Below are 14217 nucleotides of genomic sequence, written 5' to 3'. Positions count from 1 at the left end.
TTAGTAGAGACTGGGTTTCACCGGCCGGGCGCGGTGGCTCAAGCCTGTAATCCCAGCACTTTGGGAGGCCGAGACGGGTGGATCACGAGGTCAGGAGTTCGAGACCATCCTGGCTAACACAGTGAAACCCCATCTCTACTAAAAATACAAAAAACTAGCCGGGCGAGGTGGCGGGCGCCTGTAGTCCCAGCTACTCAGGAGGCTGAGGCAGGAGAATGGCGTAAACCCGGGAGGCGGAGCTTGCAGATCCGCAAGGCGGAGCTTGCGGAGCTGAGATCCGGCCACTGCACTCCAGCCTGGGCGACAGAGCGAGACTCCGTCTCAAAAAAAAAAAAAAAAAAAAAAGAAAAAAAAGAGACTGGGTTTCACCATGTTGGCCAGGCCAGTCTCGAACTCCTGACCTCAGGTGATCCACCTGCTTCGGCCTCCCAAGTGCTGGGATTACAGGCGTGAGCCACTGCGCCTGGCCGCATTTTTCATTATAGAAATAAATAGAAGTATATTTATAGAAGTAATAAAACTTCATTTAAAATATTTTAGAATATATTACTACACTTCCAACACTATTTCTGTTAATAATTTTGATCTCCTCCCATTGATTCTGCTTATTTCCCCACCCCTCCAGCTCACTTTACTATAACCCAGTTTATTCAATAAAGGATGTGAAGCAGATTTATAACCACGCCTATATAAGTGGATAGGCAGATCATTTCTATATCTTTGCTACCAATGACAATGCAACAGTTTTATGCACATAACCTATACTTTGGGTTGTTTTACTGATTGATTTCAAGAAGGTATTTCATCAGAGAAGAAAATAACTTGATCAAATTGCTTTCTAGCCAGGCGCAGTGGCTCACGCCTGTAATCCCAGTACTTTGGGAGGCCGAGGCAGGTGGATCAACTGAAGTCAGGAGTTCAAGACCAGCCTGGCCAACATGGCAAAACACCATCTCTAATAAAAATACAAAAATTAGCCGGGTATGGTGGTGTGCGCCTGTAATCCCAGCTACTCAGGAGGCTGAGGCAGGAGAATCGCTTGAATCCAGGAGACAGAGGGTGAAGTGAGCTGAGATCGCACCACTGCACTCCAGCCTGGGTGACAGAGTAAGACGCTGTCTCAAAAAAAAAAAAAGAAAAAGAAAAAAAGAAGAAATTGCTTTCTAGAGATTTTGCATCAATTTGTAAAATCAACAGCAATATGTCAGTTTAACTGTGCCCTCACCTGCACTAGCTATTAGCTTTTAAAAAGGGAGGGATGGGAGAGAACTGCAGAAGTCAATATTGTCTTTTGTTGTCAAACCAGAAGTCAGTCAAATTATAAGTCTTAAACAACAACTTTAATTAAAGGATGTTACTATGGACCCAATTATGCCCAGAGTTTGCTAAACCCTTTCTTTTTTGTCTACCTATCTTCTCCTTTATATTTACTCTCTAGTACATGGCTTTCCTTCTTTCACATACCTTTTTCTTACCCACCAAACCGCATATTTTGCCAAGAGTATATACTTACTGGTGAGAAAATATATTTGTGGGTGTACTCCACTGGACATATGTGTGTGTGTGTTTGTATATACTATTCTTAACGTATATACTTGCACATGTGCATCTATGAAACAAATGTTTGTGTATTTTCTTGTAAAAATGTTAATACAAAAAAGTGAGGTCATAGGAGAGGAAATAAGCTAATTTGATGTGTGATAATTATTTTAAAAATATGTAATCTGTTTATTATGCTTTGCTTATTTACCTACTGTGGTCTCTGTTTTTCTCTTAGTAATAAATTTAATATAAAGATAAAATCCTATGTCATATTTACTTCCCAAATACATAAGCCCTTTTTAAAAATGTCAAATTTGTTGATTTTTTGGTGTGTTTGCCTCATCTGCTTTAGGCTGAGAGATGTCCCTCATTTAGACCACTAGTTTTCCAAACAATGAACACTGAAGGACAGATGACATGACCTAATCTGAGTCTTCACTGCAGGTCCATCTCAAATCTTGACCAGCTCTATAATTTTCCCAGGTAGAAGAACAAGGGGTGGTGTGGAGGTTCCATTTCGTGCTCAAGTCAGTTGGAAGTCCAAATTACCTACCACTCTTTTTTTTTTTGAGACACAGTCTCACTCTGTCGCCCAGGCTGGAGTGCAGTGGTGCGATCTCGGCTCACTGCAAGCTCCGCCTCCTGGGTTCACACCATTCTCCTCTCTCAGCTTCTCAAGTAGCTGGGACTACAGGTTCTCCTGCCTCAGCCTCCCGAGTAGCTGGGACTACAGGCGCCCACCACCATGCCCAGCTAATTTTTTTTTGTATTTTTTAGTAGAGACGGGGTTTCACTGTGTTAGCCAGGATGGTCTCGATCTCCTGACTTTGTGATCCGCCCGCCTCGGCCTCCCAAAGTGCTGGGATTACAGGCGTGAGCCACCGCGCCGGGCCTTATCTACCCCTCTTAACCAGCAAGGAAAAACTAGAACTGGCAAGAGCTCTAGACTAGACTACAGATGAGACCCAAAGTGGGCTACCTGGTACATCCTGTCTGTCCAACAGGTGTTTTTTTTTTTTTTTTTTTTTTTTTAAACTGTTCCTTGGTGAGCAGGGCTACTCCACAGACACTGTGTGCCCAGAGTAGCCTCCAACAGGTCTTTTGGTCCTATGGTAGATGCCTTAGATCCTAACATATAGCTAGTTCCCCCTACAGCCAACAGACTCTAACAGGCCAACACTCTTTTTTTTTTGTTTTTGAGACAGGGTCCACCCAGGCTGGAGTGCAAAGGCACAAGCAATCTTGGCTCACTGCTGCCTCGACTTCCCAGGCTCAGGTGATTCTTCCACCTCAGCCTCCAAAGTAGCTGGGACTACAGGCATGTGCCACCATGCCCAACTAATTTTTTGTATTTTATGTAGAGACAGGGTTTCGCCATGTTGCCCAGGCTGGTCTTGAACTCCTGGCTCAAGTAATCTACCTTCCTTGGCCTCCCAAAGTGCTGGGATTACAGGCATGAGCCACCGCACTTGGCCAGGCCGACTCTTTAGACTGGATACTTCATATAAGGCACCTGGCCACATTTCAGTGCAACTATACATGCCCTGAGGGTTGCTTGAGAGTCATACCACACCTGTAAGAAATGGTAAGCATTTGATCTTTATTTTCAGTATATACACTAAAGCAGAGAAGCTGAAGAATTTGGGTCTTAATATTCGCCATGAAGAAGTGGAGTGTCTGAAAGAATGAAGGATTAACACATACCTGATTTCGAAGAGGCTGCTGTTGTGATGGCCGATCCCTGTGTGTGTGGCTTTCTCGAGTTATTGCAGATGCACCAGAATCTACGTGAACTGACCCTACTGGAGTAGGCTGGAAAAATGAAACAAAAAGTCAAATGGGGGAAAGAGGTCCAACTTGATGCTATGCAAAGGACAGAATCATTCTAATTTTAATAGAGTAGCAGTAATTATTTTCAGCTACCAAGAGCACTTTCAAGTTGTCTTGTCTTCTCAGTTTGCTCATCTGCAAAAGGGAGGCAGCCTGGTCCTCAATAGTTCATTGGAGAGTAGCTTACCTTCGAAAATAAAAAACCAGGGTCGGGTGCGGTGGCTCACGCCTATAATCCCAGCACTTTGGGAGGCCAAGGTGAGTGGATCACCTGAGAGGTCAGAAGTTCGAGACCAGCCTGACCAACGTGGAGAAACCCCATCTCTACTAAAAATACAAAATTAGTCAGGTGTGGCAGCACGTGCCTATACTCCCAGCTACTTGGGACGCTGAGGCAGAATCACTTGAACCCGGGAGGTGAAGGTTGTGGTGAGCCGAGTTCACGCCACTGCACTCCAGCTTGGGCAACAAGAGTGAAACTCCGGAAAAAAAAAAAAAAAATCCTCCAGGGGTATCTGTTTGGCCCTGTGAACCCCTGACCAGAACAACAAATTCAAAAGCTTCCTATGATGCTGGTTCCACTCCTACAAAGGTCAAGTACATTAACAGTGTATGTGGCATCAACTTCTGAATCATGGGGCCGGGCATGGTGGCTCATGCCTGTAATCCCAGCACTTTTGGAGGCCGAGGCAGGCAGATCACCTCAGGTCAGGAGTTTGAGATCAGCCTGGCCAACATGGCAAAACCTCGTCTCTGCTAAAAATATAAAAATTACCCAGGTGTAGTGGGACATGCCTACAATCCCAGCTACTTGAGAGGCTGAGGCAGGAGAATTGCTTGAACCCAGGAGGCAGAGGTTGCATTGAGCCGAGACTGGCGCCATTGCACTCCAGCCTGGGCGACAGCGAGACTCTCTGAAAAACAAAACAGAACAAAACAAAACAAAAAAAAAACAACTTCTGAATCATTCAAATGAAACTTCTTCCAAAAATCGGGCTTAAATTCTGTTATCTTAGGACATACAAGTTATTATCTTCCTATATCACTAGGAAAAAATACATAACTCCTACCTACTTCTGAACTAGTAAGAGCAACCTATGGCAACACCCAGACAAGGCTGGCAAATATACAGTCTACAATCAAAGGAATATTTTTACTAAAGATTCAAGCAGGAAGACTGACAAGTAAAGGCATGAGGCAGTGCTGGTTGGAGAAAGGAGGTAATGAGGTAAAAAAAAAAGGATACTTACAATAGGTCTCCCAACCCAATCATAGGCATAGTCAAAGGTGTAGCCTTTCTTTTCAAAGAGGTCTGTGAAGAGGGTCCGTAAATACTCATAATCAGGTTTTTCAAAGAAGTCCAATCGCCTGACATATCGAAGGTAGGTTGCCATCTCCTCTGTCAGGAAAGAGATGAAAGGCCCTGCTCATTAGCTGAATGCTTTCCATAGTGGTTGTGGGGAAGTACTGGGCCACAAAGGGGTTATTTATACAGACAATTTAACACTGATGCTTTCTTTACGGACAAAATAAAAGCGATAAAACCTACTTTGGTCTGTATCACAAAAGGAAATGTTAATTACCTAAACAGCACCCTTATCTAGAGATACCCAGTCATGGACTCTACCTACTTTCAAAGCTCAGTCACACTGACTGGAATGTCTTTTTAGCATCCCACCTGGAAAGTTTTCACAGAGAGCTTCAATGGGAGTATTCCTTTTGGTGTCACCAATTTTTTGATATCTCTCTTTTAACGTGTCAGCCTGTAGAGAGTAAAGAGAAAGTTATTTGAAAAGGTGCCCTAAGCATGGGAGATTCAATATGTTTGGACACAATGGTTGTTTCACTCAAATTCACAGTATTTATTGGTCTTGATTTTTTTCTAACACAAATAAGAAATGTAGTAGAAATTATATATTTAGATATATACAAACATCTGCTATGTTCTGGAAAATTTTACTTGTGAAAATATTTACTTGTCTCAGATAAACACCACCAGATACAATGGATGAGTGGCTAGGATAAGAAAATAACAATATTATGTGGCAATATTTTCAAAATTGCAGAAGCTTAGTAATCTCCCATGGCCACCATAATTCAATGTGATTCAGCATTCTCTCTTAGATCAGCTCTAAAAGTATTGCTAATCCAGGTGGGGGAAACAGATAAGTAATTCTACTACATATATATAGAGACTTTGAACAACAACAACAAAAAACAATCACTGAAAAATGTCTTTCAACAACGTGCTTCCAGAGGGAAAAAAGTTGTCTATGGTACAGCCATGGCTAACAGAGTTGGTGTATGTCAGTATCTCAAAAGCAGCCCAAGTCTGGTATGCTCAGAGCTATAGCCAGAGGGCTTCTGAACCCTGGACCAACAGTGGGCTCCTAGGGAATTCTTGTCAGGCTTTACCTAGCTTGCTGCACTCAGACTTAAGCAATAGTGTTCTGAAGTGAGTAGGAGAAATGTTAGGTCTACAACTAACAATAAAATGATTTATGGACGAGAGAGTTTCAAGCAATTAATAATACACTAATGCATTGTTTGGCTGTATGATGACCAAGTTTGACATGAAACTCTATTTGAAAGCTATAAACATCAATGAGAAGATGTATATAACAGGAGAGGAATTTAAGAGTGAAGAAATAAAATCTAAAAGGCAATGGGTAGAAGTCTTACGTTTTAGGACAGTATTCTAGAAAGCCTACAGCAAAATGAACCATCCTGCCTTTCTGGAAGACGGGATGTAGGAGTACCCCAAATTGCTGATTAAGTTTCTTTCCATGTTAATATGTTGAAATAAATTACAACCAAAAAATATGTCTTGGGCCAGGCGCGATGGCTCACGCCTGTAATCCTAGCACTTTGAGAGGCCGAGGCAGGCGGATCACGAGGTCAGGAGCTTGAGACCAGCCTGGCCAATATGGTGAAACCCCATCTCTAATAAAAATACAAAAATTAGCCAGGCGTGGTGGCATGTGCCTATAGTCCCAGCTACTCAGGAGGCTGAGACAGGAGAATTGCTTGAACCCAGGAGGCGGAGGTTGCAGTGAGCTGAGATCACACCACTGCACTCCAGCCCGGGCAACAAAGCCAGAGTCCGTCTCAAGAAAAACCCAAAAAATTAGCTGGGTGTGGTGGCATGCACCTGGAATCCCAATTACTCAGGAGGCTGAGGTGGGAGAACCGCTGGAACTTGGGAGGTGGAGGTTGCAGTGAGCCAAGATTGCACCACTGTACTCCAGCTTGGGAAACAGCAAAACTCTGTCTAAAAAAAAAAAGTCTCACAGAATACTAATGGGACTTACAAGGGGTTAGAAGCTTACCATTTCCTAGTCAAACAGCCAAATGCACAGAGTAATGATAATGCTCATAATTATCATAGTAAACTGACATGTAACCACTGTACTGACACCTACCTAAGGAAGGCTATTTAAACTTTACACATTTTGCAATGAATAGCTATTGTCTGAATAGGCACTTATTCAATAATAAACTTGAACAGCAATGTTAAACCTGGATTTTCATTTTAGTTCAGGTGAGTTCTTAGCCTACATAGGATAAACAAATATTTTCTAAGTTTTCCTAAGGAGCACACCCTGCTGGCCTTTCTGGTAAAATGTATAGCAGCTGTTGTCAACAATTTGTTCCAGAAATTCCCTTACATACTGGGAACACTCCTCCTGCTACATAATGGTAGTGGAGGAGGAATACCAACACAGAGAGAAAAGCAGCACTGTCAAGGCTGGGAGGAAATGAGAGAAAAGATCACGGAAAATCCAAAAACAAGGAAGAATTAAGAAAGGGAAGACAAACAGTGAACAAAACAGTTTCTAAAGCCCAGGAGAGCATTTATAATGTAGACTAATGTAACTAGTCCTTGTTTCTTATCTCCATAATCAATAATCCTTTTTGTGTGTTGTTTTAAAAAATATTTATTTATCTTTAAATAGAGATGGGGTCTCACTAGGTTGCTGATCTCAAACTCCTGGACTCAAGCAATCCTCCCACCCCAGCCTCCCAAAGTGCTGGGATTACAGGCATGAGCCACCACATCCGGCCAGCCCTCTATGCATTTCTTAAAAATATGAAGCCAGAGGCCTCTTCATTAACAACTGAGCATAGAAACAAAGCCCTCCACTGAACACTTTCAAGGATACCTTGAGTCCTTGCCAGGGGAGGCTGCCTCGAAGGAAATACATGAACATATGGCCTAGGGCTTCCAAATCATCTCTCCGGCTTTGCTCTAAAAGGGAAGACAGATCACACATTATGTTTGCAGTTATTACAGCAGAAAAAGGTTCAAAACCAAGTAATCCCTTCAGAAACCCTTCAGCTCTGGAAAGGCTCTGCTTACTCATTACTTGTATATTTAAACCAAGGATAGTATTTTAGATCAAAACCTCAAACCAATGTGTACTTCCTTTGTCTAGATCTGTTGATGGTAAGTAAATATCAAGAGAAAAGAGCAAATCCTGAATTAAAACCAAGCCCAAATCACTAAACAGTGAATTACCACCCCTCACTCAATGCTGTCACCTTCCTGAAAGGGATAAAATTTTAATGAAATGTTATTTCCAGTATATGGGCTACAATTACCCTTTAGTTACCACCACGGAGTGAGTAGCAGATTAAGCAACCCAAACTGTTAAAACAGTCCATTCTGGCTAGGCCTGCAGAGATACAAGCTGCAAAATGCCTAGCAAACATGCCAAGTGCTTTTTATTCATCATAAAAATTAACACTTAAAATTCAGTTTCATATCAATGAACATCAGTACATACTCTCTTGGCTCCCATTCAATTTGTACCATGTCCTATAGCCTCAAAAACATTTTAAAATTTATTACTAAGGTCCCCTCAAAATTAGATGGGTAAGGCTGCACACATCTGTAGTCCCAGCTACTTAAGAGGCTGAAGTGAGAGGATCGCTATGGCCCAAGAGTTCAAGATAAGCCTGGGCAACATAATGAGATCTCATCCCAAAACAAAATAAAACAAAAAACCAAAGTCCCTGCATTCTGGAAGCGTATCTAAAACAAGTTGCTGGGTTTTTCTCTCCTTTTAATTGGGAAGGTGAAGATGACAAAGAACTGCAAAACAGTTAACACAAAACTGCAGCTTCATCTTGGAAAACATCCTACACATTCTTTGTTAGACAGAATCTAAGCAGTACACGCCTTCGTTTCTTTTTTCTTCTTTCTTAAAGACAGAGTCCTTGCTCTGTTGCCTAGGCTGGAGTGCAGTGTTGTGATCATGGCTCACTGCCGCCTCAAATTCCTGAGCCCAAGGGACCCTTCTGCCTTAGCTGAGTAGCTAGGAATCTAAGTGTGTGGAACGACACTTGGCTAATTTATTTATTTTTATTTTTTGTGAAGATGGGGTCTTGCTATGGCTGGTCTCAAACTACTGGCCTCAAGCAAACCTAATATATCAGCCTCCCACACTGTGGGATTACTCATGTGAGTCACTGCACCCAGCCCATGCATTCATTTTGAATTTGCCAATTATGGTTTAGTCTCAGACTTTTTTTTTTTTTTTTTTTTTTGAGACAAGGTCTCACTCTGTTGCCTAGGCTAGAGTGCAGTAGCATGATCTTGGACACTGCAGCCTCGCCCTCCTGGGCTCAAGTGATCCTCCCACCTCAGCTTCCTGACTAGCTGGGACTACAGGCATGCACCACCACTACTATCACCCCGGCCACTTTTTGTATTTTTTATACAGACTGGGTTTTGCTATGTTGCCCAGGCTGGTCTTAAAGTCCTGGGCCAATCAAGCAATCAACCAGCCTTGCCCTCCCAAAGTGCTGGGACTACAGTTGTGAGCCACCACACCTGGCCCATCTCAAACATTTTATGTGTTTATTTTTCAGAATCAAGTTTAGGGCTTTATCAGAATAAACGACAGAAGCAAGACTAAGAGGCTACCTTCAACTTGATTGTGCTTTCTTTGTACAGAAAGTAAAACCCAAGACAGCCAGAGAAAGCCACTCAGCTAACTGAAAATACAGAAGTGCAACATGTTTAACTACTGCCTTAAATTATAGGAAATTTGCATGAAAAAGAATAGTAGTCTACAGGGTAGATGAAGAAAGAAACGGCAACTTTTAAAATAGCGATTTGATGGAGGTTGTAAAAAGATGGTTACTAATGGAAAGGAGGGGTACCCTGACAGAGATAAATAACATAAAACTGAGTTGGTATACATCAATTGAAACAATCTTAAAAAGAATGAAATAAAACAGCACGACCATCAGAATCCTTTGTCTATATGACTTGTCTGGTGTGTAATAAAATATTCACAATTGAAAACAAAAAAGCAGTTATACAAAAACAGTTTGTTGACAGAATCTAAAGATGCACAAATGAAAAAGAGAAAAGAACAAGGAGAATGAGTGGAGGCCTCCCACAAAGCAGGGCAGATAGAAAAACGACTCTGCAGTTTCTCATACTGTATCACACCCACTCATCGCCTCTCCATTTTTATATCCACTTCCTGTAACAAGAGGCCCCTTGGTTATTAAAAATTCACTGGACAAATGTTTGAATTTTAGATAGCTGAGCACTAGAGGGCAAAACTCTCCACATTTTCAATATTGATCAGGCCTACAGAAAAAAGATTTCACAGCAAAATAAATTATGAGATTAAAAAAATTTTTAAACTCACTGGAATAAGTAATAAAGTAACTTTTCAAATCCTGAGAACTATGAAAAAGAACTGTAGAATATGGGACAATAGGAAAAATAAGGGTTCCTAAATCAGGAAGGGTATTTAAATCAGGGTACCTAAATAAGGTACCTAAAATAAGGGTACCTAAATCACCAGCCATGCTTTATTTTCATACGACTTTGAACACTCCACACTTGTCCAAATCATTATTTCTACATGCCCTCATTTCTTCATGCAGAATATTTTCATTTTCAAAGAAGAAAGGTTTCCAATACCAGTGAGACCAGCAGGACACAAAATTCTTCAGTTCTGATTGGTTGAAAGGTGTGCTTTCTTCCAATCAGAAAGATGTGCTTGGTTTACATGCATAACATCCCTGATTTTAGGTTAAATATATTTGTTGAAGGCAGGGGGCAAGGCAACCCAGTGTTCTCACCCTAATTTCAACCATTAAATAATATAAATTGGGCTGTCTCAGTCATGGCTTAATCAGTGGAAACGTGGCTGCTATGGTAATGGATTTCTGTCTTTCCCCGGACCCCGCAACACACACAAACCTCACATTGAAATTTGATCCCAATGTTCAAAGCTGGGCCAAATGGAAGGTGTCTGGGTCATGGGGGTAGATCCCTCATTAATTGATTAATGACCTCCCTTAGGGATGAGTTCCCAAGAAAGCAGGTTGGTGAGAAGAGCCTAGCACCCCCTTCCCCATGTGATCTGCACATGCTGGCTGCTCCCCTTCCCCTTACACCATGAGTGGAAGCAGCATGAAGTCCCTGAGGCCCTCACCAAATGCAGATGCCAGTGTCATGCTTCTTGTACAGCCTGCAGAACTCTAAGTCAAATTTAAATGTCTTTTCTTTATAAAATGACCCAGCCTGAGGTATTCCTTTATAGCAACACAAAATGGACTAAGTGTGGCTACTCTGATGTGGCAACTAATGTAAAGTTTAGGAGGAGTCTTCTCTTGTTCTCCTCCTCCATAAAACAAAGAAGTGATTTTCCCAAAGCCATTTGAAAACACACATCCCAGTCTCTTCTTCTTCATTGCAACACAAAAAATGCAACACATTTAAAAACCAATAGCATTAGAGTTCCTACAAAGGCCTCTATCGTTTGAGGCATGGGAAAGGGTTTAAAAAGCAGTGACAACTTTCTGTATGTATTCTCTGTAATGTGGAGAATACAAAATATGATGACAGGTTAGATTTGATCTGAAAAACTCTGGTACTCAGTAAGCCAAGTCTGGGGGTAAACTCAAAAGTTCCGGCAGGAATGGCAGTACACCAAGAGATGAAACAGTCTGATGCACAGTAGATGCTTAAAACAGATTTTGTTGAATAAATAACAATCAGGATAATTACAATATGGACTGATCTTACTATTATAAGGCATTATGCTAAACATTTTACATACATTATCTCACAGAACCATATATTACAGGCATAAATATCATATCCATTTCATACATGAGATAACCAAGGCTAAGTGAAGAAGGTTATTGGATCAAAATTACATAGCTATTAAGTAAGAGAGCCAGGATTTGCATACTTTTTCTTAACCATTACTCTTTATCTTATACAAACACAACATGAACACCCATCCCTTGTCTGTTCTTGTCTTTCCTCTTAAGAAAAATAAAATTAGTACACGAATGGCTGAGCCCAGGAAGCGGGCATTAAAACAACTTCTAGAGTTTGTCAGTTAAACCACACAATCATAAGTTTATTATTTAAGATACAGTTTTTGTTTCCTTGTAAAATGGAAAATTACTTGTCATTATGAAGGAAGAAGGGGATGCTAAGCACTATGCAAGAGACCTAAGTCAGACATGGTGCTTTCACATATATTATCCATTCAACCCTTAAAATATCCCTGTGAAGCTTTACCCTCATTTTACAGGGGAGTTTCAGTGAGATTAAGTAACTTGTCCATAGTAACACTGATAATAAGTGCCAGACGACTTCTAGTCTAATTTTAAAGTATTACATTTATTTAAGTGAGGATTTCCATGTGGTTACTGAAAAAATCCTGATAATATCATAATTTCAAATCAAATTGTATCATACTACTTTGTAATGCCATTTTTTACTCTTCACTATCACTTGAATTCCTCAGATGAATAAACCTATGTAGTTTACTCAATGAGGCTACTTAGTAGATATTACATGAGTCTTTAAAATACTTATTAAAGTGCAGGCCAGGCACGGTGGCTCACATCTATAATCCCAGTGTGCTGAGAGGCTGAGGCAACAGGATCTCTTGAAACCAGGAGTTTGAGACCGGCCTGGGGAACACAGTGAGACTCTGTCTCTATAGAAAAATTTAAAAGTTAGCTGGACATGATGGCATGCGCCGATAGCCCTAGCTACAGAGGAGGCTCAGAAAGATCTCTCCAGCTCAGGTGATTGAGGTTATAGTGAGCTATGATCACACTGCTGCACTCCAGCCTGAGTGAGAGGGAGATTCTGTCTCTAAAAATAAAATAAATATGCTGGGCACAGTGGCTCACACCTGTAATCCCAGCACTTTGGGAGGTCAAGGCAGGTGGATCACTTGAGGTCAGGAGTTCAAGACCATCCCGGCTAACATGGTGAAATCCCGTCTCTACTAAAAATACAAAAATTAGCTAGGTGTGGTGATGCATGCCTGTAATCCCAGCTACTCAGGAGGCTAAGGGAGGAGAATTGCTTGAACCTGGGAGGCAGAGGTTGCAGTGGGCTGAGACTGCACGACTGCACTCCAGCCTGGGTGACAGAGTGAGACTCCATCTCAAAAAAAAAATAAATAAATGAAATAAATACATCTTAGTGTGCAGTAGTTCATTAATATTTAAGAATATTTTATAATTATTTCTGTCTAGGAGTATGGAATCTGAGAATATTCTGCCTGTGTACTCTCTAGAATGTTGATTTTCAAACATGCTTTTTTTCAATCACCTAGGAGTCTTTTCTCCAAATAGAGGCTTCCATGGAAGCCCAATATATGAAACATAAAAAAGGGAGGCTTTTTTGAAGCAGAAAAGCCCAGGGCTCTGCCTGCTTGGACTCCCCACTGTTCCTTAGGCTTCTCTGACAAATACTCTCCCCCTTGGAATAGTTCCTCACAGGTAAGGTCTTCTGCCTTGATTAGAGCATTTAACAACATTTGTGCAAGTTGTTTGTCCTGAGTAAAATGCAAGTCTAATGGGAAACCAAGCATATTTTCACTGAATAAGACAGAAGCTCTTCCTTGAAGACTTCTGTGCAGAACTATGTGCAGTGAACAGAAGTCTACTCCATTTTTAGTGAGGTGCTCTTCCCCACTGCTGACCCAGCCTGATGTCCTTTTCAGGACTGTCATAAATGGGGTCATACATAAGTAAATACCAAATTCATTACTAAATTCACTAAAATGCTATCCTCTTTCTACAATAATTCAAGTACTCACACTGCTCAGAAACTAAACATTTGGAAGCACAGTGTAAAGAATTAAGAACCTATGCATAGTCTATAGGAGTCTTTGAAAAGTCATTAACTTACCATCTCAACTTCTCATGTATAAAAATCACTTAACCTTGTGAAGCAATAAAAACCACAAGTTGTAATGCACAATGACGATATAAGTGTTACAGGAATAATAAACTGTTCTAATGACTCGCCCCTTTCATGGAACAGAAAAAAACACACCTTTGCCAAGATGCGTGTTGATAGACATATATCTTGCAGTTCCAGTTAAACTTTTGTGTTCCCTATAAGGTATGTGTTTTTTGGTTTCGGGGTCAATGTATTCCTTGGCCAGTCCAAAGTCTATAATGTGTATAACATGTTCTTTCTTATTGCCTTGTCGACCAATCAGGAAGTTCTCTGGCTTGACATCTCGGTAAATGAGGTTCTTTGAGTGTACATATTCCATTCGAGAAAGCTAAAAGAGAAACAAATGATGGAAATACTCTAAAAAAGTATATTAGGAAAATACATCAAAACATTTTCTTTAACGAGACCAAGGTTTTAATTACTGAAATAATGTAAAATTCATCTCCTTTCATCACCCAGAGTCACTTCACTGACTTGTAAACAAAAAAATATTTTGTTATAAATATGTACATAACAAATATCAAGACTAGGAAAAGAAAGTGAGATAGTACAGGTCTGCTAAAATGATAGCTAAATTTTACCTCATAATGTCACAA

The 14217-nt window shown here is 40.9% G+C and overlaps 1 protein-coding gene across 6 annotated transcripts in view; it reads right to left on the bottom strand.

The window, feature by feature from the left end:
• The window catches only part of CSNK1G1 (casein kinase 1 gamma 1), a 208772-nt gene that overhangs the window by 33969 nt on the left and 160586 nt on the right, over positions 1-14217 (bottom strand). For 5 of the 6 annotated variants that reach the window (XM_023185302.1, XM_023185305.1, XM_023185304.1 and 2 more), the window contains 5 exons: positions 13715-13949; positions 7536-7621; positions 5051-5135; positions 4623-4771; positions 3247-3354 (listed from right to left, as the gene is read on the bottom strand). In XM_023185302.1, coding sequence (XP_023041070.1) covers positions 3247-3354; positions 4623-4771; positions 5051-5135; positions 7536-7621; positions 13715-13949 — 663 coding nt within the window. The remainder of the gene's footprint in view (positions 1-3246; positions 3355-4622; positions 4772-5050; positions 5136-7535; positions 7622-13714; positions 13950-14217) is intronic. The other variant, XM_023185307.1, reaches the window with a different exon arrangement.

The sequence above is a fragment of the Piliocolobus tephrosceles genome, chromosome 6, assembly GCF_002776525.5.
Source record: "Piliocolobus tephrosceles isolate RC106 chromosome 6, ASM277652v3, whole genome shotgun sequence".
Classification (NCBI taxonomy): Eukaryota; Metazoa; Chordata; class Mammalia; order Primates; family Cercopithecidae; genus Piliocolobus; species Piliocolobus tephrosceles.
The sequence above is the reverse complement of the archived record's forward strand: the minus strand, read 5'-3'. Positions and strand labels throughout refer to the sequence as shown.